This window comes from Thunnus thynnus, chromosome 13 (assembly GCF_963924715.1).
Source record: "Thunnus thynnus chromosome 13, fThuThy2.1, whole genome shotgun sequence".
Taxonomy (NCBI): Eukaryota; Metazoa; Chordata; class Actinopteri; order Scombriformes; family Scombridae; genus Thunnus; species Thunnus thynnus.
Genome location: NC_089529.1, coordinates 488,660 through 506,772, shown reverse-complemented (window position 1 = coordinate 506,772; position 18,113 = coordinate 488,660). Strand labels below are relative to the sequence as shown.

The window sequence follows — 18,113 nt, the reverse complement described above, 5'->3', positions numbered from 1 at the left end:
TCAAAGCACTTTTACATTACAAATCACATTCACCCCTTCACACACATTCATACGCTGAATGGGTGCAGGGGTTACCATGCAAGGTCCCAACCTGCCCATCAGAGGAATCTAACATTCACACACATTCATACACTGATGGCACAGCCATCAGGAGCAATTTGGGGTTAAGTATCTTGCCCAAGGACACATCAGCATGTGGACTGGAGGAGCCAGGAGTCGAACTGCCCATCTTCCGATTAGTGGATGACCCGCTCTACCTCCTGAGCCACAGCCGCCCCATTTAGAGAGTTTCGATATTAAAACAGACAGACTGTGTCGAATGCTTTATGCATATCTGAACATACAGCACCAACTACTACTCCTTTATCAAGCCTTGATTTAATTTGCGCTATTAAGTGAAAGGTAGCAGTTTTGCTGGAATGTTTTGCTCTAAAGCCAAACTGAATACGATGTAGACCAAAATTGCTTGCAGTAAGTAATGTTGTCAGTTGATCAATGTACAACTTTCTCAGCAACTTTTGAGGGTACTGGCAGTATACTTACTGGTCTGTAGTTACTGGCTTCAAGGCAGTCTCCAGATTTAAAAAATGGTGTGACAATAGCACATTTCCAGTCATCATGGTCATCATTTGTCAGCAGACTGACAAACATCGACCACTAATAACAAGTGTTTCTTTTAGATCAGTTTCCCCACACAGCACCGGGATTAGCTGCTCATGTCAATGTTAGAATAGACATAGTGACTGCTCACAATGTGTTGGTATTTGTGTTTGATTGTATAACAATATGATATGATAGATCTGAGTGACAGAATGTGGCCGTTCAAAACATGTTAATACATTCAGGGCTGTCGCGGTCAATGAATATCTCCTGTGGGGATTCAGGGTGGCTCAGTAGCGTGGTATGCTGTATTTTTTTTCTTTTGTGGTGAACATAAAGGTATGTTAGCCTGATTATATGTCGGCTGAATGGAGCAGCAGTACCTGACGAACACAGAAAACACTTTAAATCATGTTGGGGCTGGAAACAACGTTGACATACAGCCAAGTCGCCTTAAACCTGGGATTTATGAATGGAGTCTGGCTGGGTGCGCCTTTAGATTGTATGATTGGTGGAAAACTACTTAAACTCACAGGTTAAATGACAGCCTGCTCAGCCACGTGGTGGCCCAGGAGAGTTTAAACATATAACCGAAACGAAATGCAGCTCTGACCCGTGGTCAGTTCACCCCAAGCCCGGCTCTGTTATGAGGGTTTTGCACCAGGTTAGCTGGCACTGAGCGCACAATGCACATGGCAGGAGGGATCCTGAAGAGCCGTCGGACCAGACTGTGGGAGCTGCTGAACATTCAATACACATACATTGAAGTGTGAAGGGGCCTAGCCTCATGAAAAAAATGTGGGTAGTTACACTATTATACTGCACAGTCCAGTTTTTGTATCAATCAAGATAAGTGGAACTCAAATCCCACCCATATCAGAGAATGCACAAACGTCAGTATTTTTAAAACAACACTTAAAACATGGCTCAAGATGAACCAATCATGTGATCACTGATGTAAACCTTTGTATGTAACCAACTGTTTTCCAGCATGGAGAGTACGCAATATATTTTTTGTATGATGTTGTTTTATATGTGATGTACTGTTTGTAAATGTGGTAATTGTATTGTTTTTAATTTTTTGTATTGTACTGTATTGTTTTTTATATTTTCCTGCCCAGGGACCACAGATGTAACTTAGCTATATAGCTAACTCTGGCCCAACGGTTGTGTTGTGCATGGCCCCTGTTAAATAAACTAATAAACTAAACCCGACTAAACTAAATCTTTTGTAATCATTTTTGCAAATAATGTCAATAACTTAATCAAATACCTAATGGTACTGATAAGTCAAACATCATAGTTCTTGCAATATTTCACCATAGAAACATGGAGCTGGCTACAACATAAAGTAAGCTACTTGAGCAAGTTGTAAGCTAGTTTGCGCCAAAGATGGTGGTGTCAGGTCACATGACCTCCTAAAAAATGTGTATGTGTGTTCACAACTTTGAGAAATGTATAGTAGGCTGTGTGTGTCAGGACCAAGACACTTTACCAAGACTTCTACTTACTACTTACTACAGTCATCAATAGAAACCGCTAGTTAAGAGACAAAACTGGAAATGTTACAAACGACGTAATGGGCTATATAAGGTCAATAGACCCTCTCTGCCTAGTAAATTCCTACGTCTTTCAAACACCATGTCCTCAGTGCTGGCGCTTTGTTAAAAATTTGAACTGTCAAGCTGGGTTGGGGATAAAGTTGATGACATTCAGGGATTATCCAAACAGACAAACCCCTTACCAGAGCCACGAAACTGTTGTCACTGGTTGGATAGTACTTCTCATAACAAGTAAACTGATATACACGTGAAAAATCAGTGAAGTACTCATTTAACACTTAAACACTAAAATTCATTATAGCGATTTGGGGAATGACTAACCAATCAGTCTAAAAAGAACAGAGGGATCTAGATGGAACAAGAAAGTCTTACATTCAGTCGCTAGTCTGTAAAGTGATGGGAAAACTAAGAGGGCTGGGTATCAGCTTCAGTGTACAGACCAAAATGTTTCCATTGAGTATGAAGAACTGTCAAGTCTTGAAATTTGGCAGTGAATGCTTGGTCGGATTCTTTGGCTTGTTTTAGGGCTGCAACTAATAACGTTTTCATTATTGATTAATGTATCAATTACTTTTAACAATAGTGAAAATTTATCATTACCATTTCCCAGAGCCCAATATAATTTCTTCCAATGTCTTGTTAAGTCTGACCAACAATCTAGAACTCAAAGATATTCAGTTTACTATTATTATAAAACAGACAAAAGTAGTAAATCTTCATGTTGGATCAACTGTAACCAGAGAATGGTTGACATTTTTGTTGATAAATGACCTCAATAATTTATTGATTATCAGATGTGTTGGTGATTATTGGTTTATGGCATCCAGGACAACAGTCCTGTATACCATTAGCTCATATTATACCCCCCAAATAGTAACGTTTGCCCTTTTTCTCTCACCTCTCTTGTCCACCCTTCTTCTGTTCCTTACTGCCTCTTTACCCCTCTGATCCTGGTTATCCTTTTCCTACATTGCTCATTTATTCTTTCTCTTGTCTTTAATGTCATCCTCCCTTCCCCTCCTCTCCTGGCTGTAGTCGAGGTTCAGACCGTCCTCTCCACCAGTACTCTGCTGCTTCTCTTTCTGCCCAGACCACCAGCCCTCAGGCCCAGGCTCAGCCCTTCCCTGCTACCCCCTTCAGCCTCCTGTCTCCACAGTCCATGCTGCAGACAGCCAAGCAGCTGGGCCTGCAGGCCTTCCAGCACCTCCTGCAGACAGTCAGCCATAAATACATACATACCTCTAAATGAGAAACCCTTGAAAAGGACAATCCAAGTGTTTTGATGCCAAATTATTACGTCAAAAAGACCAAACTTTTCACCATATGGCATTGCTACATGTACAGTAACTACATCTTGGGTAGCATCAAAAAAATCTTCAGCATGTCCTACTTTAACTTTACCATTTACCACTTTACTGCTATTTGGACTAATTTCCCCATTGCTTGGCTAAAAAACAATGGTATTATGCTGTTTTGTCACTGTTGAGAGAAATGGGAAGGTTGTTTTGCCATTATAGAGTCCACTCAGCCATTATTCATTTTCAAACCTGAGCTGTCTCTGGCTGACGTGCTGCTGATGTGCTGTGGTCAGTGTATTGTCTCATTTCAAGTTGCGGGCTGTGTTATTGATAGCGCTTTTGCTGCTCTCAACTCAGTTAATTTTGTTATATTCTTGCCTAGCTGCTAGCAAGGGCTTCTGTCTCTCCCTCTCACCATCCTGTTCTCTCTTGCTTGTTGTGTCATATGTGTAACTATTTCTTTGCCTCCTTTAGTGGTAATGGTACATGTAATAAATATAATTTATTTGCAGTACTGGAGCGAGGCTCTGTGAATTGGAAGCACGGCTCTGCACCATGGAAAACCAATTGTTAACTACTGTAGTTAGTACCCAGTCGCCGGTGCAGGCCGACCCAGAGTAAGTCCTACTCTCCTGGTCGTTCCCGAGCAGCTGAGCAGCTGAGTGACTGTCCGAAGGGAACATAACCCTGAGCAGCAGCCCACGATTCATCACCAGCCAGTTCATGTTTCTAACAGGTTCTCCCTGCTCAGTGACACACCTGCTGAAAAACCAACTCTGATTATTGACAGCTCCATAGTAAGAAGTGTGAAGTTAGTAACAACGGCGGCCATTGTCAAATGTATTCCTGGGGCCAGAGCAGGCGACATAGAATCAAATTTAAAACTCCTGGCTAAGGATAGGAGTAAATATGGTAAAATTATTATTCACGTCGGTGGTAATGACTCCCGATTATGTTAATCGGAGGTTACTGGGCCCCTGCCAGATCTGACCAGTGATGTTGAGGTGGTGTCCAGCAAATGATGTGGGCTTTATAGATAATTGGCAGACTCTTTGGAGATTAGGAGAGACGGCGTACATCCACTTTGGATGGAGTTGCTCTCATATCTAGAAATATAGCTGAGTTTATTAGTAGACTAAAAGCATGACAACCCAGAGTTGAGACCAAGAGGCAGAGCTGCAGTCCTACATGCTTCTCTGCGCTTCCATTAGAACAGCTACCCACCCAAAACCCCTTAGAGACTGTGTCTGTCCCCCGACCACTTAAATCAATTATGTCTAAAGTAAGCAGAAGAGGAGTTATGTGTAAAAAATCCAATAAAAATTAACACAACTGCAATAGGAGAATTAAACGTGGATTCTTAAACATCAGATCTAATGCTGTGTTAGTAAACAATCTAATCTCAGATTATCATATTGATTTATTTTGTCTTACTGAAACCTGGCTGTGTCATGAAGAATGTGTCAGCCTAAATGAATCCACTCCCCCCACTCATATTAATACTCACATTCCTCAAAACACTGGCCGAAGAGGTGGAGCCATTTTCGACTCAAGCCTAATAATCAACCCTAAACCTGATCTCAATTGTAACTCATTTGAAAGCTTTGTTGTTAGTCTTTCACACCCAACCTGGAAAACTTTACAGCCAATTCTATTTTTTAATTTTTATCAAACTTAGTACAGATAAAGTAATTATATTTGGTGAGTTTTAATATTCATGTGGAGGTCGATAATTATGGCCTTGGCACTGTGTTTATCTCATTATTAGACTCAATTGGCTTCTCTCAGTGTAAATAATCCCACTCACTGTTTTAACCACACCCTCGACCTTGTTCTGACATATTGCATCGAAATTGAACATTTAATAGTCTTTCCACAAAATCCTACTTTATCAGACCATTACGTAATAACTTTTGAATACCTATTATTGGACTAAACGCCATTAGACAAAAATGTCAAAAATGACAAAGGAGGCGATTCCATTAGCATTGTATTCAATGTCATGTCTCAAAATACAACAGAGGACTCTTATGCTAACTTTAGTCCCTCCCAAAGTGATCATCTTGTTGATAGGGCTGCAAGGCTCACTGCGAATAACACTTGACTCCATCACCCCTTTAAAAAAGAAGATTAAAAAAAAGAGATTTGCTCCATGGTATAACTCTCAAACCAGCAAATTAAAGCAAACATCATGAAAATTTGAAAGGATATGGCATTCCACCAAACTGGAAGAATCTTGCTTAGTCTGGCAAGATAGTCTTAAAACATATAGGAAAGCCCTCTGTAATGCCACAGCTGCCTATTACTCATCATTAATTGAGGAGAATAAAAACAGTCGTAGGTTCCTTTTCAGCACTTTGGCCAGGCTGACAAAGAGTCATAACTCTATTGATCCATGTATTCCTATAGCTCTCAGTAGTAACAACTTCATGAGCTTCTTGAATGATAAAATTCTAACTATTAGAGACAAAATTCATTACCTCATGCCCTCAACAGGCACCAATTTATCCCCAAACACAGGAACCTTAGAAACAGCTGTAAAACCTGATATATATTTATACTGTTTTTCTCCAATTGACCTTCCTGAACTAACTTAAACGATTTCTTCATCAATCTGTCTCTCAGACCCCATCCCAACTTGGCTGTTAAAGGAAGTTTTTACCCTTAGTTAGCACTTCTTCACTAGATATGATAAATTTGTCACCACAGTCCTTTAAAGTAGCTGTAATTAAACCTCTTCTTAAAAAGCCTACTCTTGATTCAGGCTTTTTAGCCAACTATAGACCTCAGTGTTTCCTGTGGAACAAGAGATTTGCTGTGGGGGCTATGTAAACAGAAGGGAGTGGGGATGGGGGTAGGGATAGGGGTTATAATCCTGGGTATCGGGCTTCCTGGGCAAGTCACCAAGGCGTTGGATTATGCCTACCAAACACTTGAAGACTTTGAAAAGTCTTAAGTCTGACAACCTCTCACATCTTAAGACAATATGTCATAAGTCACTGAGTTTAGTCACAGACTATAAGATTTTGCAAAGACTGGGCATCTTGCAGGGTCATTATTTGCTAGAGACTACAACTAGATTCCTTTTGAGATTATTTCCCATCCAGCCTCTGGTGGAAATTTACAAAAAGAAAAACTGTTGAACCATGGAGCAGAAAGAGAAGCTACTTTTGGCCACAGGTACCCTTGTGTGTGCAGTGATTTGTTCTGAAAAACCAGCCAAAAGAAAAAGGAAAATTAATTAATTAATTCAGTTATAATTGAACAACAACTGTGAAGAGAAACAACAGACACTATATGCTGATTGTTCTGTTATTAACTCATTTTCATTTTCAACAACTTTTTTTTTTTCCACATTCAATTTTTTTTTGGGTTAACATTTCTTATATCAGCTAAGATAATCACATTTCAAAAAGTGTCATCCTGTACTTGGAAAAAAGCCTTAAATCATGGGAAAATTACACAGTTACAGTACTCCAGCTGCCCACAGAAACCACCTTCAACCATCCAACTATCTGGACACAGCACTTTCAGCTGCTGGATGTTGGAGTATTTCTGTTCTCAAACCCCACAAACTGCATGAAACAGCAGCAGTCTGGATAATTATACAAAGGCAGAAAGTCACAGGTTTAAAACCTCCAATTGGCCTGAAATCGTGTGCGAAAAAGCAGTAAATACACTGCAGACACACAGCAGCTGACAGAAAGAGGAGGTCATATCATACAGTGAAATATTAGCTTTTGAGCTGTTGCTATTGTTATTAGTGATTTTTGCCTGCTGCTAGCACTATTGGTCACATTTCTATTATTATTAGGGACCGAGTACGAAAGTGACAAGGGCCTAAGGGTTCCTGGCACTGTAAATGTGTGAAGGTGTGAAGGCCCTTTTGTATCTGAAGGAATTATCAGGGCCCAAGCACTGAATGGTGTGAAACCTATTGTTTTTGAAGGGATTATTATTAGGGCCCGAGGCACTTAAAAGCCCTTCAAAAATGCAATGGCGTGGGGGAATAACAATAATAATGACAAAAAATAATAGTTAAAGCTGAAAGCAGCAATGAATGGGCCCTCGCACCTCACGTGCGTCGGACAAAGTGGCAGCCGTGATATTGCTGCGCTTGGTTGATTGACACGGCTCTGAACTTTTAGGATTATCGGACACTGTGTAAATGGGTAAAATATTATTTCCTGTGTGCAGTATGTGTCGCTGGAGATGACTTATTAGAAATTGTGTATACATTTGATAAACTGTCATTTATGCCTGCCCTCCTTGTTGCAGGTAGATAATACTACATGGGTGAAGTATTAACATGGATATACATTTTCATGAAGATTAGATATTGCATGTAGGAGATAACTATCACTTCTTCTGTCCACTATGTGATGCTAGAGAACACCGATAATTATATGTCATGTTGCTTTATATCACTTCTAGATCACATCATGTAAATTTAATGTAAATAGGGTGATGATTTACATATGGCTGACTTCCTGTTTTCAGTACGTGGTGCTATGACTTTGACTCAATATTGACATGCAGATGGGTTCAGGTCTGGACTCTTGGACAATACAAAGTGGAGTTACAACAACTTCCTCTTTAATGCCAAAACATATTTTGGGCAAAATTCATCAACACACCATGCCAAAGGCGTTCCATGAAAACTAAAATGCTTTGCAATTTAGCATTGCAGGTGGTCTTTAGATTTCACCTACCAAGTTTGAAGTTGCTTGGGTGAAATCTCTAGGAGTTTGTTGAAGTACAGTGCCTGTCAATGGCTTCACTTTGTGAAAAAAATGCACAATATATTCAAAATGGCTGACTTCTTGTTGGACTTCAAGAGGCTTTTTTTGTAAGTCTGGAGATGGTACATCTGCCTACCAAATTTCATAAATCTACATCAAAATTGAAGGTGGGGGCTTTGACTTCAAATTTTCTAGGGGGTACCCTTGAGCCAGTTTGCCACACTCATCCCCAGGACCCATATCAGAGATCAAGTTACACCACTTCTGATGCATGTGCAAAGTTTTGAGAGTTTTTGAGCACCCTTAGCACCTCAAAAATGCTAAAAGTAATTAGGGGGCGCTATCGAGCAATGAACCCACCGAATTTCATGAACATCAAAGAAATTTTGTTCCAAAATGTCCCTGCCTTCGGGGGTGCTATGGAGCCTGCTGGCCACGCCTATGCCAAATCACTACAGAACTTTGCGATTTTCACCAGTTCTGATGTGTGTGCCAATTTTCGTAAGTTTTCAAGCATCCTAAGCCCCTCACAAATGCAATGGTGTACTATAATAATAATAATGATAATGAAAGCTGCAAGCAGTGATGATCGGGGCCTCGCACCTTCGCACACGTCAGGGCACGCTGCAGCCCACAAGCTTTTATTACAGACATGCAGATGTGTTCAGGACTAGGTTTTTATCGGACATTGCAGTAACGAGTTTAAATATCACTTTCTGTGTCCAGTATGTGGCAGTAGAGAACACCCACTAATTATACATTATGTTGCTGTATATCAAACGTAGACGATACCTTGTAAATGGCAAGTGAATCGAACAACGTTTGACATATAAGGCTGACTTCCTGTTGTCAGTTGGTGGCATTATGAGTATGACTTTATATTGACATGTAGATGTCTTCATGCTGAGACTCTTATCAAGCTTGAGAAATGTGGTGCAGGTTGGACAATGTACATTCAAGTTACAACAACTTCCTGTTTCATGGCGAAACATCAAAGTTTGCTGCATCGCCACGGCAAGGGCGTTCAATGAAAATTTAAGATTTTGATAACTTCATCACAAAGCTCTTTAGATGACACTGACCAAATTTGAAGTCAGTTGGGTTAAAGCTCTAGGAGGAGTTCATTAAAATACAACACCTGGAAATGGCAAATACTGTGCCAAAATTGCACAGTGACTTCAAAATGGCCAACTTCCTGTTGGATTTAGGGCATCACTCCAAGAGGCTTTTTTGTGCGTCTGAACATGATACATCTGCCTACCAAATTTCAGTCATCTATGTCAACTTTAAAGGTGGAGGCTTTTAATTTGAAATTTTATAGGGGCCGCTATCAATCCATTTTGCCACGCCCATTCTCATGACCCATAAAATATTAAATCTTTCACCACTTGTGACGAATGTGCAAAGTTTTCGAGCACCTGTAGCCCCTCAAAAATGTGTTTCTTTTGGAAGAAGAAGAAGAATTCCTTGATTCACAATAGGGCCTTCTCAGTGTCGGTGCTCAGGCCCTAATTAAAGCTGCAAGCAGCGATGATCGGGCCCTCACACCTCTGCGCGTGTTGGAGCAGGCAGCACTTAAAGGGCTCTTATTGCAGGATGCAGATGTGTTCAGGACCAGGCTCCTATTGGACAATGTATGAACAAGTTAAATATCACTTCCTGTGTGCAGTATGTGGTGCTAGACAACAGCCACTAATTATCATCTTTCTGTATATCAACTTTAGACCTCACCTTGTAAATTTCATGTGAATCGGATGTTTGCTACATAAAGCTTAGTCTCCTGTTGCCAGTAAGCGGTGCTACACAAAAGAGTCATTAATTCAGCAACATATTTAGTGGAGGTTGACTGACACGCATATGCATTTTCATGAATATCGGACTTTCATGAAGGAGTTAAATATATCTTCCTGTGTCCACTATGTGGTGCTAGAGAACACCAACTATTTATATGTCATGTTGCTGTATATCATGTGTAGACCACACTATGTAAATTCCATGTAAATGGGATGTCTGTCATATAAGGCTGACTTCCTGTTGTCAGTAGGTGGTGCCATGACTATCAGTCAATATTGACTGTCAATATATATGTAAATGTGAAACATTGAAGTTTGCTGGCAACGACCTTCAGTGAAAACTCAGGATTTTAATAACTTTTCATTGTAAGGGTCTTCTGATTACACTAACCAAATTTGATGTCACTCGACTTAAACCTCTAGAAGGAGTTTGTTAAAATACAACACTTGTACATTGCAAAAAGAGTGCTAAAATTGCAATGTAAATTTAAAATGGCTGACTTCCTGTTTGAGTTAGGGTATGGCTCCAAGAGGCTTTTTTGTGCATCTGGACACGATACATATACCTACCAAATTTTGTCCCTCTACGTCAAATTTAAAGGTGAGGGCTTTTACTTTGAAATTTTCTAGGGGGCACCCTCGAGTCATTTTGCCACACCCAAGCCCAAGAGTCATATCAGACAGCTAAATACAAACAGCTTCCTGTTTCATGGATGCTACAGCTTTTGATGAAAACTCAAAAGCTTCTACATTTAGTATCATCAATGTCTTATAACTTAGCTGACCAAATTTTAGGCAAATCTGGTTAACCTGCTAGGAGTAGTTAGTAAAAGTATGTGGCCTAAAACTTCCTGTTGCTAGTAGCTGGTGCTATCATTATGATTCAAAATTGGCCTGTATATGTGTTCCAGACCGGGACTGTTGTCAAACATGAAATTTGGGAAAGATCTGTCCATGTGGAGTCCAGTTACAACAGTTTGTTTTGCAATGGCAAAACATCGAAATTCGCCGCATCATCACGGTTATTGCGATGATTATATATATACACTATATATAATCATCAAGGTCTTAAGGCTTTTCTGACCAAATTTGAAGTGGATCTGTTCAACCTGCGAGGCACAGGTCATAAAAGTATAGCACCTGTAACTTCCTGTTCCCAGTAGGTGGCATTATGACAATGAGTCAGTATTGACACATGGATGCATTCAGGACGGGACCTTTATCAAGCATGAGAAATTTGGGGCAGAACGGGTGATTTATGTTAAAGTTACTGTTTCATGGCGAAACGTCAAAGTTTGCTGCGTTGCCTCGGCAAAGGCGTTCAGTGAAAACTAAAGATTTTGATAACTTTTCACCACAGGTTTTTAGATGACACTGACCAAATTTGAAGTTGGTTGGGTCAAAGCTCTAGGAGGAGTTTGTTAAAATATAACGTCTGGAAATGGCAAATTTACACAGTAAATTCAAAATGGCCGACTTGCTTCCAAGCAAACCCCCAGGAACAGCACTGGGCTGTGAAGCCAATTTGACATAGCAGCTGAACCATGTAATTACAACGTCACGTGACACTATTGGGCCCAAAAAGACTTTTTCCCATAGACTTACATTGTGAAAGAGATGTCCGTAAATCAGCGGACACATTTTTTTGAGTATCACAACCCCCGTGAAATGACTCGTCTCACCATCAGAATTTGATCCTTTTGGTCCAATCACATTTTGAAAGCCTAAAAGAGCTGCACAATTTAATTTTTTTTCCCCATTCAAGTTAGCCGGAGGGCTAAACCAGAAGTAGCCGGCTCGGCCGGCGAAAGTCACTAGTGCGCTTGCTCTATGGGCCCACTGATCCCCGAAGATCCGAGTAATTTTATATAGGGAAGTCAAACTTTTTTGGCTTCATGCGCCACTGAGCAACTTTCATTGGAATGAACGGGGCCCTGCCTCCGATGCTGTATCCAGTTCTCTTTATACATCCATGGTTTCAAGAGGCTTTTTTGAAAAAAAAAAAAAAAAAAAAAGGCCTAGAGATTTGATCCTACTGACTTCAGATTTGGTCATCTAAAGACCTTTGTGATGAAAAGTTACCAAAATCTTGAGTTTTCACTGAATGCCATTGCTGTGGCGATGTGGCAAATTTTGATGTTACACCATGAAACAGGAAGTTGTTGTAACTCGAAAGTACATCATTCAATCTGCCCCAAATTTCTCATGCTTGATGAGGGTTCTGACCTTAACACATCCTTGTGTCAATATTGAGTCATAGTCATAGCACCACCTACTGGCAACAGAAGTTACAGGTGCTGTACTTTTATGACCTGTGCCTAGCAGGATGAACAGATCTACCTCAAATTTGGTCAGAAAAGCCTTAAGACCTTGATGATGCTATATTGTGAAGACTGTGAGTTTTCATTGAAAACTGTTGCCGTAGCGACACGGCGAATTTCAATGTTTTGCCATTGCAAAACAAACTGTTGTAACCCAACTCCACATGCTCCCAAATTTCACGTTTGATAAGAGTCCTGGTCCAAAGACATGTAGAGGCCCTTATTGAAACATAGTAATAGCGCCACCTACTGGCAACAGGAGGTTATAGGCCCCATAGTTTTACTAATTACTCATAGCAGATTAAACAGATCCAACAAAAATTTGGTCAGCTAAGTTGTAAGACATTGATGATACTAAATGGTGGAGCTTTTGAGTTGTCATTGAAATCTGTTGCCATGGCAATGCATTATTCTCCATAAAACAGGAAGCTGTGTTTTAGGGGCTAGGGGTGCTCGAAAACTCACGAGACTTGGCACACGCGTCAGAAGGGGTATATTTAGTTGTCTGATATGGTTTTGGACTTGAGTGTGGCGAAATGACTCGAGGGCACCTCCTAGAATATTTCAAAGTCAAAGCCCCCACCTTTAAATTTGACATAGATTGACAAAATTTGGTGCACAGATGCACAAAAAAGCATCTTGGAGCTATACCCTAAGTCCAACAAGAAGTCAGCCATTTTAAGTTTACATTGCAATTTTAGCACTGTTTTTGCAATTTACAGGGGTTGTTAACAAACTCCTCCTAGAGATTTAACTCGACCGATTTCCAAATTTGGTCAGTGTCATTGAAAGACCTTTATGATGAAAAGTTATCAAAATCTTGAGGTTTCATCGAACGTTGTTGCTGTGGTGACGTGGCCAACTTCGATGTTTCACCATGAAGCAGGAAGTTGTAACTGGAATGTACATCGTCCAACCTGAGTCCCAGCCTGAACACATTTAATTGTCAATATTGAGTCATAGTCATAGCGCCACCTACTGACAACAGGAAGTCAGTCTTATATGACAAATGTCATCTGATTTACATGAAATTATATGATGTGGTCTACATATGATATACAGCAACATGTTGTATAATTAGTGGGTGTTCTCTAGTGCCACATAGTGGATAGATGAAGTGATATTTATCTCCTTTGTGCAACGTCCGATTAGAGTCCAGGCCTGAAACCATTTACATACCCGCAATAAAACCCTAGGGCACCCCGACATGCATGAAGGTGTGAGGGCCCAATCATCACTACTTGCAGCTTTATCATTATTATTATTATTATTATTATTACATCAGAAATGGTGAAAATTGCAAAGTTCTGTAGTGATTGGGCTTGGGTGTGGCCAGTGGACTCTATAGTGCCCCCAAACACAAGGCCATGTTGGTATAAAGTTGCTTGAATGTTCATAAAATTCGGTAGGTTCAATGTTTTCATCATTCTAGTCATAAAACACATTTTATGAATTTTTTTCGCCTAACAGGAAGTCAGCCATTTTGAATTTCGTCCATCAATTTTCATTTTACAAACATGTTTCAGGCCTTTAGGATGCATGAAAACTCATGAAACTTTGCACTTATGTTTGCACTAGTCAGTATTTCACTTACCATCACTACTGGGTTTGGGCGTGGCTTGTTGGCTCTATAGCGCCTCCTAATTGCTTTTAGCATTTTTGAGATGCTAGCGGTGCTCGAAAACTCACAAAACTTTGCACATGCATCAGAAGTAGCGTAACTTGATGTCGGATATGGGTCTTGGGCATGGGTGTGGCAAAATGGCTCAAGGGCACCCTCTAGAAAATTTCAAAGTCAAATCCCCCACCTTTAATTTTGATGTAGATTAATGAAATTTGGTATGCTGATGTACCATCTCCTCTTAGAGCCATACCCTAAGTCCAACAGGAAGTCAGCCATTTTGCATTAATTGTGCATTTTTTTGCAAAGTGAAGCCATTGATAGGCGTTGCATTTTAACAAACTCCTCTTAGAGCTTTAACCCAAGCGACTTCAAATTTGGTAGGTGACATCTAAAGACCTTTGTGATGCTAAATTGCGAAGCTTGTAATATTTCATGGAATGCCCTTGGCATGCCATGTGGGTGAATTTTTCCCCAAAACATGTTTGGGTCATTAAACAGGAAGTTGTTGTTACTCCACTTTACATTGTCCAACCTGCCCAAAATTTCTCATGTTCGATAAGAGTCCAGGCCTGAACACATCTATATGTCAATATTTAGTCATAGTTTAGTCATGGCGCCACCTCCTGACAAGAGGAAATCAGCCTTATGTGACAAACAATGTACATGAAATTTACATGGTGCGGTCCACACATGATATACAGCAAAATTATGCCAAATTAATGGGTGTTCTCTTGCACTGCATAGTGGACACAGGAAGTGATAGTTATCTCCTACATGCAATGTCCAATATTCATGAAAATGTATATCCATGTCAGTTGCCCTCTGGTAAATGTATTGCTGCATGAATATTTCACTTATGTAGTATTCCCTACATGCAACAGGATCTGAGGCCCAGATGACACATAGTACATCAAATGTTAGGGGTGCACAAAAAAAATAAATTCACATAAGAATCGCGATTCTGTCTCTGCCGATTCAGAAATTCGAAGTATCAATTCACATTTTTCAGTCATGCCACAACGCTGTTTTCCATTTTTTCGTGACATGAGTTAGCTGCTAAATCCCATAGATGGCGCAATGGTGCCACGCTGGTTTTCACCCGAACCCAACTGCGGAGGCAAGAAGGAAGTGAAGTGTGTGTCATGGAGAGACTGCAAGCAATGGAGTACTTGACAGAAAAACAAATACAACCTGTCCCATCAGCAATGAAGGCAATCATTTGAACATATTTTGGATTTTATTATCTCGAAGGGAAGAGGGAGCTTGACAAGACTAATGCCATTATCAGGTGTTGCAGCTCACCTCCACAGGTTTGTGTGGTTGTGGGCATATTTATTTGTAACCGCCGTGAAACAATCAGAAAATAGCGTTTTATTCCTCTCATTCTCGCTTTCCTCATCCACTCTCTAGCTCGCTTGACCACTGCTTCTCTCTTTCTCTCATCTTTTTTAAAATGAGTCAGGAAGCCATCAGCAAAGCCTAACTTTACTTTTAACATTATCAAAGACAGAGAAATGACGTCCCCTAATGTTTTTGTCTTCCCTCATGGCAGGGTTGTACAGCATTACAGGTTGTGTTTCTCCAAAAGTTGATTGTGGTTCAACTTTCTTGCTGTGGGCTGCTGAAGCCCCCACCCCTGCAGCCTATGCACAACCCGTCAGCCTGCCAGCTGGTTACCTGAGGCTGGGGCTGCGTGCACATTGAGAAAAAAATGAGCAAGAAAGTCATTTTATCTCAATGAAAAATGTAGTCTCCTTGAAGCTTATGACAAGCTGCCAGAAACAAGCCAACAAGATGCAGCAGCACAACAGGTGTTGAAACAGCTGTTCTGTATTTTGAAACAGTCAATAAAATTCAGTAAATAGCAAAGCTGCCCATTTCATTACTTAATATTCATCTAAGTATACAAATGTCAATTAGATGGTAATCTGCATGAGAAATTAAGAAACAGAAACAAAATTAGTCATCATCTGCTTATAGTGATCAATTTGACCAATTTGATCAATTTTCTTGTTTGCACTTTGCAGCTAAATGTAGCAGGCAGCTATTGTTTGTTTGATTTTGTTATTTGAAGTATGAATTTAAGTTATTATTTGGATTTTTGCACATAGCAGTTTATCTTTGCAATAATTTTTATTTTTGTATTAAGTATTCATTTTATCCTTTGTCTCAGGGCTGCCTTGGTTTCCTATTGACTGAGTGGACTAAAGGAAAAAAATCTTACTCAGGGTTGACATTGATAGTAAATTACATTTGATTCACATTTGATTTTTTTTCTTTGAGACCTATAAAAGTGTCTACCGCCTAAGAGTAACTCAAAACATCAATCTAGAATCAAATCTATGAATGTATTGAATTGAGAATTGATTTTGATTCAAAAATTGAATCAGTTTTGAATCATGAACCGTTTTGAATCGTGCATCAATTGTGAATCGAATCGTGACCCCAAGAATTCAAATTGAATCGAATTGTGAGATTTCCTGAATCGTGCACCCCTATCAAATGTATAGACATTTTCTAATAAGTCATATCCAGCACAACATACTGCACACCAGAAATAATATTTTACACATTCATACAGCAGTGTTTCCCCTATAATAGTACAAGCCTGGCGGGCCACCAGGCCAACAAGATTCCCCGCCAGGCCAAAAAATATTTTTTAAATGCCAAAAATAATGCCAAATATCCATTTATTCAGAAATCAATAGCGTTTCCAATCGCATTTATGAAGTTAATGTTGATAAATAACTTTTGTGATTAATTTTTAATTTTATCATTCTTTTCATTTACATAGGAGTCAACATTTTTTTTTGCTCTTAATATTCTTTTTATTTTATCCTTAGTTGTGTCACACCTTGTGAAGTTGCTTTAGATATGAACACTACAAACTAATCATTGATTACATTTCTGAGCTATCACTTCTGACGATTGTTTACAAGTCCATGTGATGAATTATTGATAAGGACAGTTTGAAGAGCCACACAGCCACGTGTAATGACAGCTATTCTGGCTGTTGGAGAACCTCACCGGTGCAACACAATCTGTGAAACTGAACTTCTTCTTGCCCGTTTGTTTCATTAACAGCTGTACAGACTGGTGGGGCAGGTGGTGAATTGATATGAAAATGGCTGGTTCAGGGCGTGTCTCCATCCATTCATGGTTAATGTGGGAGTGGAAATGAGGCTCGTGCACATGCGCCCATTTCCCCAATGACTGAGATTTATAAAACAGAACCATGTGTGCACATGGCTTTATAAATCTGACGAAAAGAATGCGTATGCATATTTCTGGATTTGTGCGTACACACAGTATTAGTCATGAATCTACAGAGTTCTGTGCGTCTGGCCCCAGATACCTGCATTACCCGCAATGCAACTCAATTTGATTAACTCACCTGTACCAATTCAGCTGTGTTATGCTTGTAACTGCTAGCCTCCAGCAGAGATGAGGATGGTAACCTCACTTCTTTCTAACTCCACACCCCCAGATTTGATTAAATTTTCAAACTTGTAGTCTTCAGCCTCAATGGACATGGACTCAAGTGGCATCACTTGAGACAATTTATCAGATCTCACACAGCTCCCTCTGGAGATACAAAGGGCAGCTTTTATCACTTGTGCAGTAGTACTCCCCAACACCTGGAATCACACTTTGAAATGTAAAATCGGTTCCCCTTTAACTTCTAATAAGTTACATGTAGCTCAGTGGTGTCACCAGATGTGTGTAAGGCATGAATTCTGTGACCCTGTGTCCTATTTTACCAAATATCAGCTTCTAGGACTGATGCTTCTTTAGCTGCCCGTCTTTAATTGCTCAAATTTCTGCCTTTGCCTAGCTGGTTACCTGTCATGTTGTTGGAGGCCTATGAGCAGACTGTAGTTTGTCTTTCTGTCTTATTGGCACAAAGATTTAGCAACCAAGAGAAGCATCCACCAGCAAGCATTATGACTGAGGTCCCTGCTTCAGCACCCATGGAGCACAGCAGGAAAATGTGACTGAAAGAAAAACTGTGGGTATGCGTTAGTCTTCAAAACTACCCCCATGTTTGTGCTGTAATGTACTCGGTCCCTTACTGTTGTCTCAATGCCAAACTGTTGAGCAAAATTTTGGAGTAACTTCTGTACTGCAGCTTTATTGTTTACCAGATGTTGGTTATTTTTGGAACAATGAATG

The 18,113-nt window shown here is 40.1% G+C and overlaps 1 protein-coding gene across 1 annotated transcript in view; it reads left to right on the top strand.

Annotated features, from left to right (window-relative positions):
- Nucleotides 1-3,176: 3,176 nt before the first annotated feature.
- Nucleotides 3,177-18,113, top strand: part of LOC137195110 (mitochondrial fission factor-like) — a 20,900-nt gene continuing 5,963 nt past the window's right edge. The window contains exon 1 of the mRNA XM_067607186.1: nt 3,177-3,394. Coding sequence (XP_067463287.1) covers nt 3,322-3,394 — 73 coding nt within the window. The 5' untranslated portion in view covers nt 3,177-3,321. The remainder of the gene's footprint in view (nt 3,395-18,113) is intronic.